General features: G+C 41.9%; 2 protein-coding genes across 2 annotated transcripts in view; both read right to left on the bottom strand.

Annotated features, from left to right (window-relative positions):
* Positions 1-24,559, bottom strand: part of JARID2 (jumonji and AT-rich interaction domain containing 2) — a 257,383-nt gene that overhangs the window by 126,746 nt on the left and 106,078 nt on the right. The window contains exon 3 of the mRNA XM_037037987.1: positions 4,180-4,315. Within this exon, the coding sequence (XP_036893882.1) occupies positions 4,180-4,315 (136 nt within the window). The remainder of the gene's footprint in view (positions 1-4,179; positions 4,316-24,559) is intronic.
* On the bottom strand, positions 11,478-11,883 carry LOC118981261 (NADH dehydrogenase [ubiquinone] 1 beta subcomplex subunit 3-like). Its single transcript, XM_037037991.1, has one exon. The coding sequence runs from the start codon at positions 11,819-11,821 to the stop codon at positions 11,519-11,521; it is 303 nt and encodes a 100-aa protein (XP_036893886.1). The 5' UTR covers positions 11,822-11,883; the 3' UTR covers positions 11,478-11,518.

Genomic DNA, 24,559 nt, shown 5'->3' with positions numbered 1-24,559 from the left:
TCATCCAGTATGTCTTTAAATTAAATACAGGGTTCTGAGTTACACAACCTGAACTGTAATTCCAATTCTGCTACTCTATATTAAATAACCAAGTGAGAGTTAGAAAAGCCACTAAACACATAACACAAAGCCCAGAAGCATGTTTATTCATCTTACAGGTAAAAACAGCAAGGTGAACCCACAGAGGTGATGTCACTACCCAAGATCCCCAAGTGAGAAATCATGGGTGTGGGGGCCGCAGAAGTAGCCCCCACTCCCATTTGGGAAGAGGAAGATGCTCTGAGGCACGTCCATGTGCTGTCCAGTTTCATGCCCCCACCTTCCNATATTAAATAACCAAGTGAGAGTTAGGAAAGCCGCTAAACACATAACACAAAGCCCAGAAGCATGTTTATTCAGCTTACAGGTAAAAACAGCAAGGTGAACCCACAGAGGTGATGTCACTACCCAAGATCCCCAAGTGAGAAATCATGGGTGTGGGGGCCGCAGAAGTAGCCCCCACTCCCATTTGGGAAGAGGAAGATGCTCCGAGGCACGTCCATGTGCTGTCCAGTTTCATGCCCCACCTTCCAGCAAAAGCTTTGTACTGGACTGTTTCAAAACTTTACTACCAGACAAATCTCTGCCTCAATCAAAACTGGACCAATAAAGCCCTGTTGGATGGAACATCGTCCAATAACTGAAAGGCTGCAGGTTCAATTCCTGGTCAGGGCACATACCTGGGTTGCAGGTTCGATCCCCTGTCTGGATGCATACAGGAAGCAACCAACCAATGTTTCTCTCTCGCCAAAAAGCAATGAAAAAAAATGTCCTCAGGTAAGGATTGGGGGGCGGGGAGACTAGACCAATAGAATTACTTCAGCTTTTAAAAAGGAACCTTGAGAAGCCAGGGAACTAACAATAACAAAAGATAAATAAAAGAACGCAAGTATCTTGCATGACTGTTAAAACCACTCCCCCTCCACAATCTTGTTGTCTTTACTTGCCCCACAACGAAGAGCCCCAAGATTGTATGCTGTGATGTACAGTTTAAGACCGAGTCACTCCCCATTGTACACTATATGAATGATGCTTTATTATAAAGCACCCATTTCAAGCTCAAGTGATACAGACACACATAAGCACACACACATACACACACACATTCAGAAAGCACACTACCTGCAATTATCCCTACTCTCAACCTCATTCAGCCAAAAGACTCTTAAAATGATGCCTGCTATGTCAGCTCTCTCTGGATACCACCCTCCTAGGGAGCATACCTGAGATTCTGGGACCTACAGAGGAGTTATATTCCCATGGTAATGATTCTGCTTTTCTGTGCCTTCCAGTGGCCTCAAACAGGAAATCACACTTTAACATATTAGCCAGATTTAAGATATTTCCTCTTAAAACAAATCTAAGTTCTGAAACAAGGAGATACTTGTGTTTACTTAGAACTGCTACTGAAATGCAATATGTAGAATAACAAAATGGGAGGGGCGGCGCACACTTGGGATGCTGTCTGCACAAACAGCAACGAAACCAGAAAAGGGCACATTCACTGCAATTGCACAACCAAAATGAGAATTGTGGAAGGAAGGAAGAGAAGGAGGGAAGGAAAATGATGAGCCAGTCTTTATCAGGGTGAAAAGCAAACTAACATGACAAAAACAAAACCTTTTCTTTCTGAAGTTGTTACAAGAATTATTTAAAAGCCTTCAATGATCCCAACAGAGATATCTTTGACAACTTTTCTTAGAATTCTTTCCTTCACATTGTCAAGCCCTTGACAATGCAAAAAAATTAAAAAATAAAAACAAACAAAAAACTGATGAGGGCTACATTTAACCAAACTAGCTGGCAGTGCTCCTTTTTCTTGAATGACTTACTTTAGTTGTTCTTTTACCCAAATTCCACTTTTATTCAGTCCTGGACACCTGGTTAAGCTTTTGTCCTAAAAGCTGATTTTTTCCATTTAATTTGTTTTTTTAATTGAGATTCAAGGGCAGTAAAAGATTACCAGTCATGAATAGCAGAATGAGAGAGAGCGTTCTTATCATAACAGTGAGATCTAAACCTATACACAGCCACTGTTGTACTCTAACTCCAGGATTCAATGATATCCTCCTACTCCCCTCTTAAAAAACTTAAGCCACACACTGCTCTTCAACTTATTTTCATTGAGGTTACATCCAAATAAGATATTTTCAGTTTTCCCTGACTGGTATGGCTCCGTGGGTTGAGCACTGTGCTGCAAAGGAAAAGGCCGCTGGCTCAATTCCTGGTCAGAGTAGGGGCCTGGGTTGCAGGTTCGTTCCCCAGTAGGGGTGGTGCATGCAGTAGACAACCGATCAATGCTTCTCTCTCATCAATGTTTCTCTCCCTCTTCCTCCCTACTTTTCTTTGTTTCTAAAAATAAATAAATAAAAATCCTTGTTTAAAAAAAGATATTTTCAGTTTACAATGGGTTTGGGTTCAGTTTACAATGGGTTGAAAATGCACTTCATATACCTAATGTAACATCACTTAGCCCAGCCTATCTTAGATGTGCTCAGAAGGCTTTTAGCCTTGCAGGGGTGTTCAATCCGTGGCCCACAGTGGCTATGAATGTGACCTGGTACAAAATTGTAAATTTACTTAAAACCATTTTTTGCTCATCAATTTTCATTAGGGTTTGTGTATTTAATGTGTGGCCCAAGACAACTCTTCTTCTTCCAATGTAGCCCAGAGACATCTAAAGGCTGGAACCGCTGTGAGTTTGGCAAAATGCTCTAACAAAGTCTGGTTTATAGTAGCACGTTGAATATCTCATATAGAGTATTATGTGCATCACTGTGACACCATCACTAAGTTGAAAAATTGTTAACTTGAACCATGTTAAGTCAGGGGACCACCTGCATTCAATGACACGAACTATCACAAAAAAGTTCTCTAAACAGACACAGAGCACACAGTTTACTGTATTACAGGCAGCCAAGGAATAGATGGGATCTGCCAGTGATTCATGAGGGTCCAAACTGAGTACTTATGGCAACAGATTCCGCTACTCACCGTACTTTTGCAAATGTGAAAGAAATTTTAAAACGGCCTTTTTTATTACATGTTGGCTCAGAATTCAGGTGTTTTTTGTGTCAAACCACACAATACTAGAAGAGAGGGAAAGAACTTGGGTGGATGGCAGGGAAGTCACCTCCCAAAATCCAGCCACAGCCCTGTGGTAGCAAAGCAAAAAGGTCCTGTCTGTAAGCACTGTGTCCAACGAGAGGCTTGCAGACAGCTCAGCTTACAACCAAGCAGGCTGGAAAGAAACTGGAAGCCCTAAGTGAACCTGTCACTCTGTACCCTGGAAGGTGGCAAGTACCCACATGTTATGAATATTGACCAGAGCAAAGATTCAAAGAAAAAACAATGTCCTCTTCTTCATCTCCCTGCTCCAAGCAAGTACAAAACAGAACATGGTCAATTCACAATATCTATAATTCTAAGAGATCAGGAAGTAAAAGGCTGTGGAATGCCACCACAGCCACATCAACTGAAAACCCAAATGTTTGTTCTGAAATGGTTTTCGTCGGATGATTTCATCTGAATCATACTAAACCCCACTAAAAAGAGACGTCAGACTAAATTCACATAGCAAGTTTCCCTGCAGGCTTCAAGGGTCCTTTAGATAACCACACAGGAAGAGGTACACTTCTGGATGCACAGAGATTCCATGCTACTGTAATCTTGCTGCGAGTAGCAACCTGCCCATTCGGATCAACACACAAGGAAGAGGGCACTTGGGAGGCTGCTGCGCCAGAGAGCAGGGAGGGCAGTAGACGCACTCTAGGCTGCTTCCTTTACAAATGGGATGAAAACCAAAAGCTGCACACTACAGGAAGATCATCAAAGACTTCTGCTGTTGTACAGAAAAATACCTGCCAGATATCCACAGAAAAACCTGTAAAACAGGCTCTACATTCAACCCAGGACCTAATAAGAAATAAGATTTGCAGCTCTGGTCCTGAGTATAGGGAATGGACTAAGACACCTTGCCAATTTATTGTGCAGCACATAAAGACACATGAAAATGAACCTAAAAGTCCATCTGGATGTCCAGAATTACTGATGGTAAAGACCGAGCTTAAAAAGCACACATTGCAAAAAACACATCCCATACAGAAATAATACAGAGATTCCAACAGAGAGTCAACTCACCATTCACTGTTTTCAGGCTCCCAGAAATGCCTTCACCATGCTGCCTCTTCTGGGCATTCTTGAACTCCTTCAGAGACAAATAAAGGACTTTACGTACCACCCTTTCTTCTGACCATGGAATCCCATCACTGTCATCCTGGAGAAACAGAAAGAAATAAAAGGGGAGTTATTAACAAGAAAGCAAGAAAATATTAAGAATCCGAATAAACTTTTTAAAAACTTTTCAAACAAGTACTGTGTGATTAAGACATGGTTCTGGATGGAGCTCAATATTACATCTGATGGCATAGGGACACCCCCGGCCCTTCCAACAACTGGAGAGGCCTCAAGCAGAAAGCTAAATGACACACTGTATGAGAGACAGAAAGACAAAACCACCTCACTTCCTTGAGGTACACACACCCAAAGACCTTCGTTAATTGGTAATACTGAAGTTTCCCATTCCTGGCAAAATTAACAAAAAGCAGTTATTACACTCACAACCAGAGGTGTAACTAACTGTTATACTGGAGTTCCATGAAATAAGTAATGCCAGGATGTACACTGCCTTACCAATATGTGTGCCACTCTCTTAGAAATTTTTGTGGTTGTCATTGGGGGTTGGTGGTACCTTCAAGAAAATCTACCATTCAGTCAGAAGAAATGAAATTGGATCAGCAATAGCCTCTTAAGGAAATGAGTCACAAATGAACGAGAAAGAGAGAAAGAGAAAAACTGACTACTGTGGAAAAGGGCAATGGATTGTGGTGGGGGAATAAGATAAAAAAAAATACATACAGGTTAGTAACAGGTCTTGAAGGTCTAATTTAAAAGTGTGGCTCCCTTATGCCTGTTGTATCCAATCCAATGCAAGTTCTTTGGAGAGGAATGGACAAAATGAAGCTGTGTTGGAAGGCTGGGGTGGGGGAATCAAAGCTGGGGTGGCTGCACTAGCAGCCAGTGCAGAAACCATTCCAGTAATAAAGGTATAAAGAAAGATTAGAATTGAAGAAGCAATAAGGGGATAGGGGAGCAAGTGTGGGGATAAACACCAGCAGAATGAGAGCCAAATCTGAAAGATGGCGATGGCAAGTATCAGTGACTGAACTGAGATAACTGTTGTAGGGAACCAACAATCAGGATTTTACAGTTTAAAGGGTAGACTCAAAAGGCTAGGGACATTTACAGGTCCTTCTGTGAATATCTGTGCAGGGTTTGCTTAGGAAGCCCTCCCATTCACACACCCAGGGCAAGACCGCATTTTTAACAGTTCAATTTACACATGGAAGTATTTGATCTTCTCAGATATTTGGGGCCTTAAGAAAATAAGGAAAACATAATACCCTAGGTAAAAACAGGATTTTGAATATTCATGTTCATGTTGCTCAAACAGGGATCCCATACACCTCAGAGCCAGACTGGATGTCCAAAAAAACCTGAGGTGTTTTCCAGAGTTAAAATTCCTAAACTCTGCATAAACACAAACTACATCTTAGAAATCCAACCACATAGAAACTCTAGGCCCTAAATAACTTAAGCATCACTCTTCTTAAGCTTCCAGGATTTCCTAGGACGAGAGTAATTTTCTGTCTTCTATAATAAGGGGAAGTGGCGCTCTGGGAAAGAAGGAAGCTGGGATTTCCAGCTTCCCATCCACACCCTTCCCTCCGGTAGACATGCAAAGCTGAGAGTTCTGTTACCTGTAGAGGAAGAAGGCACTTCCTGGTCACTCTCCTGAGAGCCAAGACATCTACTAACCAGGGTGGTGACTAAGATTCAAACATGAAGGCTAAAAGCAGCCAGCAAATGTTGCCTCAACCTGGCAGGCAGAACACACATCGTTTAACTGCCACTTGGTATAAGTCACTAGAGACCTTCCAATCACGTGGTTAAAACCCAGAAAAATGAAGCATTCTGACTAGACTCATCTGAACAGCCCAAATAACTAACCTGCGTCAAAGGCAGATGATTCAGCCACACAACACATACAAAAGCACATCATAATGAATTCACGCTTATAGCAACTTTCTTGAGTTTTCATGAAAGCTCCACCAGCATATTCTCTGCAACCAAATGACAGTCTTAAATCCAGGAGGAATTAATGTTTATTAGGCTGAAATCCACCTTTTCAGCTTCCAAACTCTATGCCATAAAGGCCATGCAGCTAAGTTCTCTTCATCACAGCCAAGTTCCTACTCTCATCATTTGCATCTCCACAACAGTGATGTGATTATAAACTATCATTTCCTACAGTTTATAAATTATAATGCCTCAAAAATAGCTTTCAATATAAAATTCCTATGGTGATTTTTCTGCATCCTGTTCAGGCTGGCACCTTCATTCTGACTTCATAAGAGAGAATTACACCCCTACTACTAATGTCTAATTAAAACATAAACCACGAGAGATGAAAACTCCTGCAAAAGAAAGATGTATTTAAGGTTCACTTACTGGCAAAAGAGCAGCTTCATTACACCTATAAAAAGTACTTTAAATACAGGAAAAGCAAATCCATGACACAGATTATGGGTTTTCAAATCCTAAACATTAAAAAATCAAACTTTAAAAAAAAAACACAAGTGCTCCTTTACAATCTGGACTGCTAGTCAAGACTTGCCACCTCCCTCAAAAGGGTGACATAGGTAGGAAATAAACTGACTCTGTTGTTTCCAAAAGCTCAATGGGTATGCAGTTCAGAAACAAAAAAATCAAGCTGACTTTCACAGCTGCAGAGTCACAATGAACCACCCTACACTCAGCTTACAGACCAGGGTGGTGGAACCCCTCCCTCATGGAATGCCAGATGCAGAATCAAAGGTGTGCACGCGACCGTGAGGCAACACAGAGCCCTCCAAGATGGGTGTCATGGAAGGCCAGAAAGAAGATGCTTCCTCCACTCTGCTGTTCAGAAGAGCCAAGCACTGAGTGCTCTAAAAACCAATCCCGACATAACTATCATTAAAGGTCAGGCAACTCAGAACACAAACACCTCTCTCTCTAAGAGTTTATATGACCTCTAACTATAGGGGCTTCCTTTATATTTTCCCTTTTACAACAGCTGTTTTATTTAATCAGCCATTTAAACGATGTCTGCATGGGGTCAGGAAATTGTTTCTCCTATTCACCATGTTATCCCAGCACCTAAAACATACTTGATAGCGTATGAACTCAGTAAATATTTCTGGGAACAATGCAAACTCAAGCTCAATGTCACTGTTCTCACCTACATTCACCCATGCTTGGCCTGCCAGTGCATAACCCTACCTTTATGCAGGATGTTTTAAGTGAAGTACTTGAAATAACTTACAATTTTTTTTGTGACAAATCACTGCTACCCCCTTAAAACACTCCATATAGTGACAAATCCCAAAGGGCCGGGCTATGCCTCTAATCTTCGAGCAGTAAGTTTGTCAACCTACTACAATAGTGGCTGTACCACCCCTTTCTCAACCACCTAATTCCCTACCAAAAAAAAAAAAAAAAAAAAAAAAAAACCCACCCACCCACAGAACCCACCGAAAAGCCCTCATGGTCCTACAGGGCCCAAATCTAATGGATCTCTCACAGTCTCTTAGCTTCAGCTAAATTCGGACCAAATCCTTCACAAAATACCTCACTCTTCCTCTCACTACTTCCCACACTATATCTACACAGGCTCCTTTTCCTCTGCATCTCCCAGTATTCTCTCATTATATCCTCCCTCACTCTCTTACATTCAATTATTCACCCCCAAATCACTACTTTCAAATCAATCATGCCCCACACGTGCCTCAATATTCAAACCTCCTAATTATCCCCTTTGACCTTGCTAGACCTGGCTCTCCCTTTTCTCAGGTGGGCATCATCAGGATTTGACCTTTGACAGTACAGCACCGAACAGAGAAATATCCTTTTCTGGCCTCCTCCAGATTGCTCCCACAAAACCAAGCACCTTGTCCATTCTGGTTTACTGGTCAGCCTAATAAAGGACAACACAGGAAAAGTTTCTAGTCACTGATACCAGAGTCTAGAAACTTCATTACGATGTAATTTCGGTTGTCCAGAGTGAATGCCAGTTCTTACAAATTTCATTAAAGATTAAAAACAGCTATTTTACCTCTGAGATTTCAATAAGACCTTCAGGTTAACAGACCATCAAAAACCAGGGGTGCATAATTCAAGCTCCCAGACAATGCACCCCCTTTCTGCATTCCTACTCCCAGTGTCCTATCCACAGTTCCCCTACCTCAAAGCAAATGCTTACCAAATACCACCATGAATAAAAAATATCTGGTTCTGTTGACCGGGGCGGGGGGTCATAGACCTAGGTTTACTTTGCTATTGACTGCTAAAAATCACTTCCTTCAGCTAATGGAAGACTGAGTAATAAGGCCTTTAAAAGTGACAGGATTTTCTTTTCATCTGCAAAATATTTACTGCTCTTTGTAATAACTGGAGAATTTCTCATCAAAGGTGGCAACTGGTCAGAATTTAAACTTGAATGCTTATGGTATTAATCTTTTTATTAAAAGAAAAAAACAGCACAACAAAACTCTAGCTATCCAATCTTACAAGACATGTAAAAAAAAAGGACCAAACTCCAGATTAGAGATTAAACAGCCTTCAGTAACCTCCTTGCACACCCTTTTGACTCCAAGGGAGTTCATCCAGAGACCACCAGAATCTTAACCACTTGGCATCTTGTTAGAAACGCACGCAGACTTCTGGGCCCCACCCAGACATATTTAATCAGAATCTGCCTTTTAAGATGATCGCCAGATGATCCCCATGCATATCCAAGTTTCAGAAGCTCTGCAGTACTTGTGCTCCACTCCATGCCTATTTCATACCACTTTCTAATTCCAACCAAAACACAGGCAAAGGTAAAGACGAGGTGAAACTTCAATACAAATACTTCTAATGTCCATCTATTACTGTTGCCTCCTCTCCTGTCAGAAATGAGAAGTCTATATTGGTAAATCCTGAAAAATCTTCACTTTGACATCTTGTCACAGAGCTAAAATAAGTGATCAAACAGCACAGGTGAAAACAACAAAAAAGGCAAGACACTGTGAAATGCCAGGTTCGTGTGCTGTGTCATGTAGTGACTAGACTTATTGGGATAATCACGGAGTAAGGTGATCTATTGTCTAATCACTCCATTCCACACATGAAATATATTGTATGTCCACTGTAATTGGGAAATAAATTAGTTTAAAAATTTTTTAATTAAAAAATAAGAAATGCTAGTTTTTAGGATCATTTTGTATGTGACATGGTCTCCCTAACACTTATCCTCTGATTACCAAGGTTGGGCCAACTTCCCTCTAAAACATGACACCCAGAATTAAATATACATTCAACATGTGAATAATATCCCAGAATAGGACCAACATATGCAATTAGATCACTTCAGTTTCTATCCACAAACCCAAAAGTTAAAATAAATCTCAGCAGCCACATTAGGCAGTAGGATCTCACTGAGCCTGCAGTTAACGATACCCTCCACAGTGATTTTATTTGTTTCTTGGGAGGTTGGCGAAATTTTTTTTCATCATGATGCAACAAAACCCAAGGAAGGCCCCAACCCAAGGACATTCATAGCTCCCAATTGTAGAATTCTTCTCCTGTGGTGCTCTCCTTGCTGCTAAGGAAAACAAACAAAATAAAAACACAGGCCATGAACTTGTATGCATGATGATATAAACCAAACTGTACTTCTTAACCAGGTTAATTTTACAAGACAAAAAAGGTGCAGGATCAGATAGGTGCAAGTCACCATGTCTTCTACCCACACGCGCTCATAGGGAGGGATGGGGTTAAATGGCATAAGCATGACAACTTACACTGAGCCTGTATTCACTGTACTTGAGTTCTCGCCTACCCCACCCCCAGTGACGGTTGTAAATTCAAGTCAATGTTACTTTAAACAAAGCCTGAAATTAGGCATTCTACCGTGAACAAATCTGCTGACCATTCAAAATTTAAAACACTGAAGTACTGATTTGATACACTATAACTGTACCTAGACTTCTTCTAATTTACTGTCTCAAGACTGATCTGATCAGTGATACAGTAAAATCATACTCTCCACTTAGACACAGGCCTTGGCAGAGTCTTCATGGGCTGCTGCTCTCCAATGACAGCCAACTCTAGCAAAATAGGCCTTTAAAAATCTCTTCAGAACACTCAAATGCGAGAAAAAACAGGAACACTCAGGTTAGTCAAGCTTGCAAAACAGGTGCAGGGCAGAGGCCAATGCCCTTAGAGTCCTGTGAGAGGCACACACTGAGCGGTAATGAATCTAACCATAGCAAACGTCTGCGGGGTGCTCCCTGCATGCTAGGCAGCAGTGGGATCCACACGAACATGCCAAGAATGCTCATGGTTCTCTGCTCAGACCCGAGTACCACTGCTTTCTCCCTTCAGTTTAAAATGGGTGGGAAAGCCCTGGCCGGTGTGGCTCACTTGGTTAGAGCACTGTCCCACACACCAAAAGGTAGAAGGTTTGAATACCAGTCAGGGCCCGTACCTAGGTGGTGTGTTTGTTCCCCAGTCAGAGTGTGTATGAGGGGAAACCAATCAGTTTCTCTCTCAGAGAGATGTTTCTCTGTCTCCATCTTCCTCTCTCTCTAAAATCAATAAACGTATTTTAAAAAATAAATATGTAAACTGGGTGGGAAATAAAGTAATCATGAAACTCAGAAGTTATCTTTCAGAGGTAAGTTTCAGTGCCTTGACCAAAGGTCTTGCGGTTGGAGATGTAAGCAGGAGCTAGTGTGAGCCATCAGGTAGTCAGTCAATTGGTTCCATATCAGGATGCAAATTTCAAGACTCAGAAATTTGTTATTAAAGAAGAAACGTCAAATGTGTAACCCACACTCATTCCTAAGTGAAAGCAAAATTATATTACTAATTTCAAGAGGTGAAAGTAAATGTTACACAAAAAACTAAACAAGTCAAGAGCATCAGCTCTATAGCGAAAGGGACAAGAGGAGGGGCAGGGGAAAAGGGGGGAGGTGGGGGGATCTTATCTCACTGGCTTCTCCCACTACTGTGTAATAATTTATTCTAATGATATCATTCAAGCATCCTTATACAATTTGTCCATGTGTGGGTTTTTATTAAGGTTTCAAATCAGTCCATCTTGATTTAGGAGGGGGGAAACAATGAAAAGGCATGGGGTTAGATAGAGGGAAGCACATTTCTGATTAATTCTTCCTTCCTTTCCTTCTTTTTTTTTTTTGACTGGCACATGTATTCTTTATTAAATCTTACTAGTATTCTTTAATGGACAAACACATAGATGAGTGGGATATAGTAAAAAAATCTTGTTTTTATGAGAGTTACGAAGCCACTAAGATACTTCCAGATATCATCTTCAGTGATGCTTCTTATCTGTATTCTGGGACTCTAGGAAATACTCAGCCCCTACAGCTACCACAAATGCAGCAAACCCCCATTTGAATCCTTTCAATAATGCACCAACAAAGGAAACATTGTTTGCAAAGCCACCTATGTATCTCCAGGCTTCACTGCAGGCCCATGGATCCCTTAGCCCTCGTGCAGCCAGCTTCTCCTGTACAGTTTCTAATGGTGTCCCTTCTATCTTCCATTGTTTATAATTTGGAAGTTCCATTTTACCGTGAGCATGTTCATGTCCATGTTCATGTCCATGGGCCATGTCTGACGGCAATCTGACCTCTCAGGACACTCAATATTCAACCCTCCTGCTGGAGCCAAACGGAACGGCCCTTCCTTTCCTTCTTAATTTATATATTTATAGAGAGGAAGGGAGTGAGAAAGAGAGGGAGAGAAATATCAATGTGCGGTTGCCTCTCACCTGCCCCCTACTGGGGACCTGGCTGCCAACCCAGGCATGCACCCTGACTGGGAATCCAACTGGTGACCCTTTTGTTCAGAGGCCAGCATTCAATCCACTGAGCCACACCAGCCAGGGCCTCTGATGGATTGTTTAAAAATTCTTCCAACAATTACAACTAGTATTGAAAAATTAAATAGGGCCCAATGGAAGATAATTTCCAATCACTTGTGAGCAAACTGCCTCAGAGACTGTCATTGTTAATAATGATGCAGGATGACTGGTGGAAACTGGGACTCGAGTTAACCAGTGGTACTACTTCCCTTCCAGCATATCTGAATCCAATTTTAAAAGTCTCCAAAACCACAGAGATCATTTTTAATCAAATTACCAAATAAAAATAAAGGTAAATTCAAGACATATGTACCAGGATTGACATGTAGTAGTATACACTTGTCTTTTAAATTGAAATCCAGAACCTCACACCCATGTTTTAAATACCAACCTGCTTATTATAAAGAGGGACCAAGGTGAGGGGCACAGGGACAAGCAAAGTTACACATAGCATTACATTCCACAGAAAATACCCCTGCCTGGACATGACGAGGCCAAAGCATCAAATGTTCTTCACTGTCTCTTCTAAGTACAAGCAAATGGGAGTGTGGTGGTTGGAAAAAGAGTATGTTCAGGTTCATAGTAGGAAGACCTTCTCATAACGTGCAACCTCTTCATTAAAATTTATGCAAGTGTCAAAACAAATAACAATTACGTGTTTGAATTACAGAAGCCACTAGATGAGCTACCAATGCATACATCCTGTTTCTACCCACTTTGCCACGACTCTGGAATGGAAGGATGTGACTTTTCACCCCTTTTAAAAAGAAAGTGAAATGTGATGCCCAGTCCCTACATTCACCCCTACCCTAAGTGGGACTAACATGAAACGCCACACGGTGGAGAGGAGGGCCAAGTGTCTCACTGACAGCCGCACAAGGCCGGCCGGCAGGAAAACAGAATTTGAAAAACTGAGTCCATGAGCAAGACAGAGAAAAAAAACTGACGGCTCTTTCCTCCTTCCAGGGAAAATGACTGCCAACCTATGAGTGAATGTCTTTTATTTTCAAAATAAGTTCGAATATGCCTATTGTTAAATCATCCTAACTCAATATAATTTGCTGCCGTCTGAAATGCCAGTGTCTTCCATCAACAGTTTGAGGAGAAAACAATAAAAGCATCAAAAAAAAAGTGTTAGGGATGTTGATTCTTGGCATAGATTCAATATAAACAAGGATTTCCAGAGCCAAATAAATAAATAAGGGTAAGAGAGAAAGAACATTGAAGAAAATGTGAGTGCTGTATAACTTAACACTTAGGCTAAAACCACTGTTTCTTCCCTTTTAACAAATAGTATTTGCTCCAGTAGAAACCTCTCAAGTCGACTCAATGCTAATTCATTTTTCTACATTCCATAAAATGGTTCAATTGTCGATATTCAAATATCAAAAAGAAATTGGGGAAATGTTCACACCTACAAATAAGTAGCCAGGAAACCACTGAGTTATGAACTTGTGAATGACATTCTTCTGCCTTGATTCTAAATTAAAAGCACTTCAAGCAGCAAATTTCCTCAGACAGATGACATGCTTCCCGGGATAAAGTAAACGGTCTGAAAATGCTTATGCAAGGAGAGTTTTACTTCTCCCAAACTCCCACGAAATAATGTGTACTTATCTTTGATTACGGCCTATTTTAAAAATAGGCTACAGCTGAAATTGGATTAAGAACTTCTGCTGAAAACGATTTATTGCATAACACAACTCTGACAGCCTGAATCTACGGCCACCAACTGAGCCTTTATAAAAATCTGCTGGGCAGCTGCCAAGTCAGCTCTTTTGCGTCTGAGCACGTCAGACATCACCGTTGTCAAGGCAGCGGCAGCAGCAGGGGCTGCAACATCCACCCGGTCGTGGTTAACCGGTGCAGCCAGGGACCAGCAGCGAGGACCGCGCGAGGCACCGTGTTCAAGCCTCCCGCGGTTGTTCCTCTGACAGTGTGTTGTTTCAACACAATCAGAAAAGACTCAAGATCTACTTAAGGATTATCTCCAAAAATCTAGCAGAAATCTGGATTGGCAATCTGCCTCCAGTGGAGGGGATGGATACAAAAAATTTTTTAAATAATCAGAATCAGGAACCATTCAGTATCAGCAATGCCAACACGTAACCACCCGACAACTTCATTTGGGAGTAAATTATTAACAAATAGGTTCCCAAAGGAACTCTAACTCATTTGGATCTTTCAGTCCTTCTTTATATTAATCAGAATACTTTCCAAATGACATGTTCTAAAATATACTAACCAACAGTAACCACTAGCCACCTGTGGCTAATAAAGTTAAAAAATTAAATTCCTTACATTGTCCTGGACATATTTCAAGTACCCAATAGTACAAGTTTCCCAAAGTGGACAACGCAGCTACAGAATGTTTCCATCATCCCATAAAGCTCTCTATTAGACGCTGCTGTCCGAGAGCATATATTTACATTTAATTGGGTAGTTTAAATAGACTGTGGGTTACTTGCTAATGCATTTAATTATGTCCCTGAGATCCTTCAAAATAAGTACATTTATGCTCCACTCAACTTAGCAAGAAAATTCTGGAACAGCTGAATACTTATGCCCTGCACAAGAAAATTAGAGTCTAAAGCAGGCATGAACTACTTGAATTGCAGATATTTGCCTGTGCAACTCTGAGGAAATTGAACCCAGTCCTCGGCTACATCTGACCTTTCAGTTTTTGCAGGCAATGTACATGAAATTCTGAGGATAAAGCACAGGATTCATCAATCTACATGTAAACCCTTAAAGACACACACTGCTTTAGTGTGCCTTCAAATCATCTTTTAAAGAATCCCCTACAAAATAAATCCTCCAGGATTACAAGGAGACAAAAGCCATTCCTCCAGTCAACCAGCCTAGCAGGATGACCTGAACCACTAGACTGATCGCTGCCCCACCAGGGCCACTTGAGGTCATGAGCCTGTGAGCCATGGCAAAGGATTTAGGCAATTTTTGCATCTCTGTTTCTCCTCCAGGCCCCAGGACACTGCTGGGGTCATTTTACAAGCTCAATCAACAGCTAACTGTCTTGCTGGCTTTTGTGGTTCAGCACAAACCCCCAACCAGGAAATAAGCCTAAGTGCATATATACTCCCAGGGGACTGGCTATACGGCCGTGCCACATCATAAACAATTAGGCTTATTTTTAGCCATTTTATGAAAATCTTCAAATTAAAGTATACAAATAAACCCGGTCCTTGGATTTAACATAAACTGACACTGTGCCACTTTGTTCCAAAGTGCCTGGCCCGCTTTTTTTCTTGTACTCTCCGGCCCTCCCCTGAGTCAAGGACCACCCGGGGATTGGTCTGCACCCTGTCATTACAGGTTTGGTCTCTCAAAACAATTTTAATGTCGTTTCCCCCTCAAAATAGCACTTTCCACTAATGATAAATGTCGGTCATTTCGCAGCGGGCCACACACTACTCGTTTTTGGTACAAATTCTCTGCATTTTACAACTATGAAGTAAGATCACACAAACATTTCTAAATGATGAACCTGTCATGTCTCTTATTCACCCTTTTTCTCCTGATACATAAAGATGAACTAACTGAGCATAAAGTAGGCTTTCAAAACATTTCCTATGAGTGAACACTTATAAACTGGTGGGAAGTGTAAGAAAACAGTACTTTGGAGGTAACAGAGACCTGGATTCTAGTCCTAGAATTCTGTTTCTTCCAATGCAAAACAAATAACCAAGGGGAGTGACTGACAACTTGTACACTAATGAGAAACAACTGAGGGCTTGACGACCGTGCACTGAGGGCCTCGCCTCCAGCCTCCCAGGTGACACGGTCCTGGGTCCTGAGAGCGCACCGCGGTCCGAGAACCACAGGTAAACTCATACACCAGCCTTGCAATGGATGTGACTCCCATTTTGCCTTTCCATGAAAACTAGTCTCACGGCCTGGAAAAACACTACCTAACTGCCAAATCTAACACAAAGTTTTTTTATCAGCAACCTGACTCTTGCCTGGTTTTCCTGTTTCCTCGCCCCTGCCACTTCTTCCCTCCCCCCAATCCCCAATTATGTTCTAAATACCCATGACTACTGAGTCACTTTCTGGACAATCTCTTCCTTCCCCTCCCACATCTCCTTATGTGCTTTTCTCAACCCTGCTGCCACCCTCCCGGCACCCATGGTTTGAACTCCTGACCAGGACTGGCACCTCCTTTCTCATTGTTCACATTCTCTCCCTAAATCAGGTAATACTGTCTGTCTCTCCAGTCCTTGGAGACAGAAATAAAACAGGCTCTCATCTCCTGTCTTACAGAAGAAAACTTCCAAACTGACTTCCACCAACCAATTTCTATTCGAAACATCTTCCCTACATTGTTTCTCTAAAGGAAATAATGTGTTTCCTTTAGAAACCACAGTCATATTTTAATGAGTTACTTTCTAAAAGTATCAATCCATGTCACTCCTTCCTTTCCTCAAAAGCCTTCCACAGTTCCCAATGGCCGCTACACGGCCTACAAAAACTCTTTCATAAGCAACCCAATTTAGTCTACAGGCTTAACTCCCTCTGCATCACAGAACACCCCTAACAAGGTATAACCATCTCAAGTGGATGGTTATACATCTCAATAAGGCAACAGCTCTCATCTTTGTAGCTCCATCTCAAAACAAACACCAGGAAATAGGATTACTGGTGTTTACTACCTAAATATTGACCATACCTTCAATGATAATCCACAAGTAAATAAAGGACAGAGTTTCTTAATAGAAACAAATAAAAGTCCATTCTCAATTCTCTTTTTCATAACAATACTCTGGTACCAAGAAATACATGAAGAATCAATCAGACTCAATTTACCTGTGTTTACCCACAGCTCTTGGTTTTATACTGCACAGACTGCATGATTCTACAATGGGAACTGTTAGCAGGAGATACCAGCTGTATTCAAACTGGTACTTCTTGAAAAGATTCACGCTTACCAAAAGAATGAAAGATCTCGCCAAAGTCACGAGGACAGACCCCCTCCAAAAGGTGGCATGGCATATGTACAATCTCATTTTAAGCAAAGCTGCTAGCGAAAGCAAATAGGGCTATCTAGAAGCAGTTAGGATTCTTCCTATGTTGACATTTCACAGTGGTAACAGAAACAGAATGTGTCTTACAAACATGGTGGCTGTAAGCCGAAGTTTACCATTTACACCTCAGAAAACATGAGTGAAAGAATAAAGCAGAAGTGGAGAGTGGACAACTGTGCTCCTGTGGAGAGTTCTGAGTGAGAAGAAATGGAATTTAATTTACATTTTTTAAAGATCCCACAGGTTGCTGTGTAAAGAATAAACCATGAGGGGTAGGGGTCATAAGTAGAGAAGCAGAGAACCCTGTGGCAAGTGCCTACACCAGAGGTGAGAACCAGATTGGTAACAAGAGGCGACAACTTTCTAGAAACTTCTAGAAGGCCAAGCCAAGTGAATACTGACATGAAATGTCTGAGCAAGAGAGGTCAAAGACTAACTCCGAAAAATTTCAAACTCCCAACCAAGACAGAGGCATAGGTAGATAGACTTTCTACCTATGCACAACCAAAAGAAAGAGAACAACAAATTTAAGAACCAAAAAATTACCAGAAATTCCAGAAAATCAAACTGTATAGAAGTCCAAAAACCAAGAACTTAAAGAAACATGTTTTCAGACAAATGGGGGCGAAGACAGGCAGCAGTGACAGTGGCTGTGGCTGGAGGACGACTCGGTCCCACACTTGCCTGTGGGTAACCAGGAAGACAGACTGAGCGCAATCCAGGGTTGCCAGGCTTGAGGGGAGGGGGTCGGGGAGGGGAAGTAGTGAGGAATAAAGCCTTGAAACCTCTGGCAGTAAAAACCTGCAGGCGTTTGTGGCGACAGGGAAAACTCCCAGACTCACAGGGAAGTTCGTTGGAGCCCCACCCACCCAGGAATAAGCACGGGAAGGGCCTGATTTGCTTGTGGGCAGCCAGCCAACTGGGAGCCAAGCAAGCAACACTGTTCCCTCTCTGACCCCTCCCCTATACATAGCACCACAACACTACAATGCAGGGTTGTCCTGCCCTGGCCAATACCAAAAGGCTCCGCCCCTCACAACATAACAGCTGCATCAAGACAAAATAACTAAGCAATGAAGAGATAGCCAACCCATCAGATGCACACTTCAAAACACTGGTAATTACGATGCTCATAGAAATGGTTATGTATGGTCACAAAAAGGAGGAAATAGTGAAGGCTATGAAAAAAATATAGTGAAATAGAGGAAAATGTACAGGGAACCTACAGTGAAGGGAAGCAAACCAGTACTCACTTCAAAAGTATGGGAGCAGAAAGAAGAAATAAACATTCAACCAGAACAGAATGAAGAAACAAGAATTCAAAAAAATGAAGAGAGGCTTCAAAACCTCCAGGACACCTTTAAACATTAGAACATCCGAATTATAGGGGTACCAGAAGGGGAAGAGAAAGAGTAAGAAATTTGAAAACTTATTTTAACAAATAATGAAGGAGAACTTCCCTAATCTGGCAAAGGAAATACACTTTCAGGAAATCCAGGAAGCTCAGAGAATCGAAAAGAAGTTGGACCCAAGGAGGAACACACCAAGGCACATCATAACCAAGATTAAAGAGAAGGAAAGAATCTTAAAAGCAACAAGAGAAAAGGAGACAAGTTACCTACAATGGAGTTCCCATCAGACTATCAGCTGCTTTCTCAAAAGAGGCCTTGCAGGCAAGAAAGGGCTGGGAAGAAGTATTCCAAGTCATGAAATCCAAAGACCTACAGCCCAGATTGCTTTATCCAGCAAAACTTTCATTTAGAATGGAAGGGCAGGTTACGTGCTTCTCAGATAAGGTAAAGTTAAAGGAGTTTATCATCACCAAGCCATTATTACATGAAATGTTAAAGGAAATTATCTAAATAACAATAAAATGATGATCAAAACTATTAACAGAAAAATAACTACAAACTCACAATTATCAACAACTGAGCCTAAAAAAAAATAAAACAACTTCTAAGCAAACAACTAGAACTGGAATAGAGTCACAGTCAAAGAAATGGAGATCACATAGTGGGTTATCAGCAAGGAGGGGGAGGGGGAAAATGGGGAAGGTTAAGAACAGTACAGGAAATGGAGAAGCCAAAGAAGTTACATGTAGGACCCATGGACATGAATGGGGGATGGCGATAGGGGGCTGGGGGTGGGGTTTAGATGCAGGTTGGAGGGGTGGTGCAGGGCAGAGGGGAATAAAGGAGGGAAATGGGACAACTGTAATAGCATAATCAATAAAATATATTTTAACAAGAAAGAAAAATTTCACCTCAGTAAATGGAGCTGCCTCTGGAGATGAGGAGGGTGCTTCTGAAGAGCACTTGGAGCAGAGAGAAGGATAGAGCCAACAGTTCAGTTTGTGGCTGTGCCGAGTCAGAGTTCCCTACTACAGACCCTAAAGGAGACGTCTGAGTTTCAGCCATATGTCAGAGCTACAGATGTGACTGCAGCTGGCAGTTTAAAAAAATCAAACCTAAAATCAGCCCTGGCTCGTGTGGCTCAGTCGACTGAGGAGTAGCGTGCAAACCAAAAGATCACTGGTTTGATTCCCAGTCAGCACAAATGCCCGAGTTATGGGTCAGGTCATCAGTAGGGGACGTATGAGAGGCAACCAATCAATGTATCTCACACATATTGATATTTCTCTTTCTCCCTCCATTTCCCTCTCTCTAAAAGTGCATAAATAAAAGTGCTTTAAAATAGAGTGAATGAGGGACTTCCACCAAGATGGAGGCATAGGTGGAAATACTGTGCCTTCTCCAACAGCCAAGTTTGAATACAACAAAGGTTTGAAGAACAAGGACACACCCAAAGACCAGAAAATTGAATTATACGGAAGTCCGACAACTACAAACCGTTCAACGGGGACGGTAAGAGAGGCGGAGCCAGCAACGGAGCTGGGTCGAGCAGGACAGATCCTCCGACCTAGGTGCGCAGGCAGCCCGGAATCAGTCGGGGTGTGGGGCAGACTGGCCGCGGTCGCACATTCGCGCACAGTGAGACGGACCACGCAGGCCCCAGTGGGCGAACCCAGTGGTGGGGGGCTGATGGCGGTGGCACACTCACGGGCAGTGGAACGAAATGCGTGGGCCTAGTGACGGTGGTGGCTGCAGTGCCGGTGGGGGCCATGGCGGCCGGCGGCAGGCGGGACACAATTGTTCCTCTTTGACCCCGCCCCCACATACAGCATCACAACCCAGCAACTGAGTTGCCCTGCTCTAGTGAACACTTTAGGGCTCTGATCCTGATACGGAACAGGCACGAACAGCCCAAAATTTGGCGCAAGAAGAACTCAAAGCCCCAGAGCCCATAACTCTCAGCGACCGAGAAATTGCCAGCCTCTCAGAAGTACAATTCAAGACACTGTTTATCAGGATGCTCACAGAACTGGTTGATTAGTCACAAATTAGAGGAACATATGAAGGCTAAACTAATTGAAATGAAGAGACATGCACAGGAAACCAATAGCGATGGAAAGGAAACTGGGACTCAAATCAATGGAATGGACCAGAAGGAAGAACGAAACATCCCACCAGAAAGGAATGAAGAAATGAGAATTCAAAAAAAGGAGGAGAGGCTTAGGAACCTCCAGGATATCTTTAAACGTTCCAACATCCGGATTATAGGGGTACCAGAAGGGGGAAAGAAACAGCCATGAGTGGAAAACTTATTTGAACAAATAATAAAGGAGAACTTCCCCAGTCTGGCAAAGGAAATAGACTTCCAGGAAATCCAGGAAGCTCAGGGAGTCCCCAAAGAAGTTGGATCTAAGAAGGAACACACCAAGGCACATCATAATTACATTAGCCAAGACTAAAATGAAAGAGAGAATACTAGAAGCAGCAAGAGATAAGGGGACAGTCACCTNCAGAAAATAGCATAGACAGTAGGTAGAAAATAGATAGGGGGGAGGGTGAGAATAGTGGGGAAAATATAGAATCTAAAGAACTTGAGACACATGGTTATAAACTAAGGGGGGGGAGAATGGTGGGGGAGGGAGTGTGCGGGTGGAGGGGAATGAAGGGGGGGAATAGAACAACTGTAATGGTATAATCAATAAAATATATTTTTTAAAAATGGAGTGAATGAAGGCAGAGGATTGAATATGAAAGGAATAAAAGGAATCTGTCACTTACTAGAAAGTCAGTCTATAAAAATCTGCATTTCACAACGCAACCCTAGCTGACAAGTGATGGAGTGTCAATAATGTGACAATGACAGCTTTAGAAATCCAATGGTCAATACAGCAATGCTGTACATCAGTTGCTGCTGGTAAGAAGTCCTATTTGGCCATGTGAGCTCATATCAATCACTCGATTTCTGGCCCTAACACCACACACACACACACCCTCTTCCATCCATTCTTATATGTAGACTTCGCATGTCAATAAGAAAAATGACACTAGACTTTGGCCCGCTCTCACAAACAGTCAAAATGTAGTTACAAAATAGCCTATCGTGACACTGTGGCTATGCAGACAAGTTCTCAGGTGGTTACAAATGTCAAGGGTGTGTGTGGAGGTGAGACCAATTCTACAGCCTCTTTTCTCTCCAGAGAAAGGCTCTGGAAAGGCTCCAGAAAGAAACCTAGAGGAGGGTCCAAAGGAGCCTTGGGTCACTACAGAAAGGCTCTAGAGCAGAGCAGCTGATTTCTGGCTGCCAACTGCTGGCCTGGCCCACAGGCAGAAAAGCAGTCAGGACCCAAAGGGCAGAGCAGTTCAAAGTCCAAAGAAGGAAACACTAAGACTTGAAGGAGAAATACCAAAAGCAATTCCCAATAAGTAATCAACATTTTCATTTTACCCACCTATGTATGAGTCACACCTGGTTGCCATACCTATGCTTTCTCTTACAACTTCTCCAGCAAACCCCAAGCTCCTGAAGTAAAAGACTTTCTCTTCTTACCACACTCTTCACTGGGATGACAGGGCACCCATACTCCTATCTCATCTCCATCGCTGGGTGGGTAATGGAATGAAGTTTGAGCACCACTAGAAACACTTCTCTACAATACTAGCAGTCAAGCTTGGCTGCCCTGGGCATCCCCTGGGGAGCTTTATCAAGTACACAGCCCTTAACACCATTCTGCCTGAACTGGCTGCAGTATGGCCTGTGCCCTGAGATTTTGATAAACTCCGAATCCTGGTTCCAGAACTGAGTCCTGACTTCCCGTCTATCACTACTCCCCTGCCCACCGACAGAACCACAGTCTCACTGCATTACAGTTGTATTTGACAAGTCCCTAACATCAAGCCTGGCACACACTAGGAGTTTGATGAGTAATTGTTGAGAAAACGAATCTTTGACAAAACATAAAACCCATGTAACTAAGGAAACCATGTAATTATTTAAATAGACCACACAGACTGTCTTAATATACTTTATATTGTCTTGACAGTAATGCTCTAAAATGAGTTAATTCGATATTCTCTAAAATCAGGAAAAATGAAGACTTTTAGCTGATACTAAAACTTTCTTTACCTGAAACAAAGCAAGCACCTGCTGGCCTCAAGGAATTGAATCAACCTCTATAACTACATAAAGCTTCCATACCTCGAAGTAAATGAGGAAAACCCTCATGGCAGAGATAAGTTCTGCTTTGCCGATAATAAATACAAAAATATGTCTTGGGCTCTAACCAGTGTGGCTCAGCCAGTTGGTGGGGGGCATTGACCCACAGACCAAAGGTCTCTGGTTCAATTTCCAGTCAGGCATGTGCTGGGTTGCAGGTTCAGTCCCAGCTGGGGTGTGTACGAGAGGCAATCCATCGATGTTTCTCTCCCTCTCTAAAAATAAATAAATAATTTTTAATGATGATGATGATGTCATCTTGGTACAAGTATGAGAAACTAGGATATGATTGATTGCTGGTTTAGTTATATACGGAGGGAAAAGTAGATCATGTTTAACCTGATGTCCCATCATTGTAAACTGAAAGAAAAAAGAGACTGTTTATACGTTATTTGAGTTCTTCTCATTTAACCCAACTCAAGCTACTGCAGAATAACCCAGCCTCCCAGTTACCTGAAGGACACAGATGAAGCTTTCCTTCCTCTTCAGGTACCATCAGAGAAAGGACTGTCCAGCTCTGCTGTGTGAAATCTCCCACCCACTTCAACATATCAATCCATTTCTGTTCCCAGGTAAGTGCATCTCTAGACTGAGCCAGCTACTTGCTCCTTTTCTGTTCCCAACATACACCAGTTATAAAGGCAGCAGCTCAAAAAGACCTTCTCCACCCCACACACCAGAGGACACAGACAGAACAAATGGATTTTATTCTTCAAGTGGATGACGAAACGCTTAAAAGGAAAAATGAGGGGAGGGTTTATTCTACACAAAACAAAAGCATTTTAATAGTCAACTAGGGTGTAACACACTTTTCAGAGCATTTTACTAAAGTTCTGACCTCAAAGAAAACACTTTCCAAGTTTAACACATGTGCCCACACACACACACAGCGGACACTCCCCAAGGGCCAAAATAAAATGCTCTCTAGTAATTACCATAAATAGAAAAGGAGATGGGCTTCCTGATTCAGAGTACAGAGTAGGAGAAAAACCACCAGCAACAAAAACATCATAAACAAAATTACATGGCCAAAAATAAACTGGGAGGAGAGTAGAACTGCTTTTCAGTAAGAAGCAAGAGAACACATCCGCACGATGCTTACACAGGAGAAGGGGCATCCATGAGCCTGAGGGGCACAATGTGCCAGTAAATTCCTCAACTCCAGGCACAGACGCTGACAACAATGCATGCTCTGTAGTACAAACAGAAAAGTTTCTGAAAAATCCAACAAACCACAGCTTAATATGTGAGACAGAATTTATTCCTCATTATTCTGGGCATCTATTATTTCCCCTAAATATGGCCCAAAATTTCCCAATCAATTCCAATTTCTTGGAATTTTTTAAAATCAGTAAATACAATTACTTAGAGATCCTTCCTTAAAAACCAATTGAGAGCCTCCAAGTACCTCTCAAATAAACACATAAGCAATTGCTCATCAATTTCAACCACACTGCCCCATTGTGATTATGATGTTATTAGTTTCAAATCATGACTTGAATTCACTGACATGGACTGTTCAAATCACACCCATAATGAATCTGTGATTAAATACAAGAAATACAGAAAACATCAAATAATGAATAAACAGCATAAAAATAAATCTGCATATTTGGCTCATGACCCTCACTAGTCTGTAACTGTACTCACCTGACCAAGAATTATTCTGTTATAAAAAACAATATAGTCATTACTGAAAAATCCAGTGTTATCTATACAGCTGACCCTCTACATCCTTGAGTTCTGCATCCTCAAATTCAACCAACCTCTGATAGAAAGAAAATACTCAAAAAAAAAGAATATTATGAGGACTTCCGCCAAGATGGAGGCATAGGTGGAAACACTGTGCCTTTTTCCACAACCAAGTTTGAATACAACA

This window comes from Sturnira hondurensis, unplaced genomic scaffold, assembly GCF_014824575.4.
Source record: "Sturnira hondurensis isolate 20B ecotype Veracruz unplaced genomic scaffold, ASM1482457v3 Scaffold0023817, whole genome shotgun sequence".
Lineage (NCBI taxonomy): Eukaryota > Metazoa > Chordata > Mammalia > Chiroptera > Phyllostomidae > Sturnira > Sturnira hondurensis.
The sequence above is the reverse complement of the archived record's forward strand: the minus strand, read 5'-3'. Positions and strand labels throughout refer to the sequence as shown.

What these genes read in the sequence shown, in the direction of transcription:
- LOC118981261 (XM_037037991.1), bottom strand. Translation starts at nt 11,821, where the DNA reads ATGGCCCATGGACATGAACATGGACATGAACATGCTCACGGTAAAATG.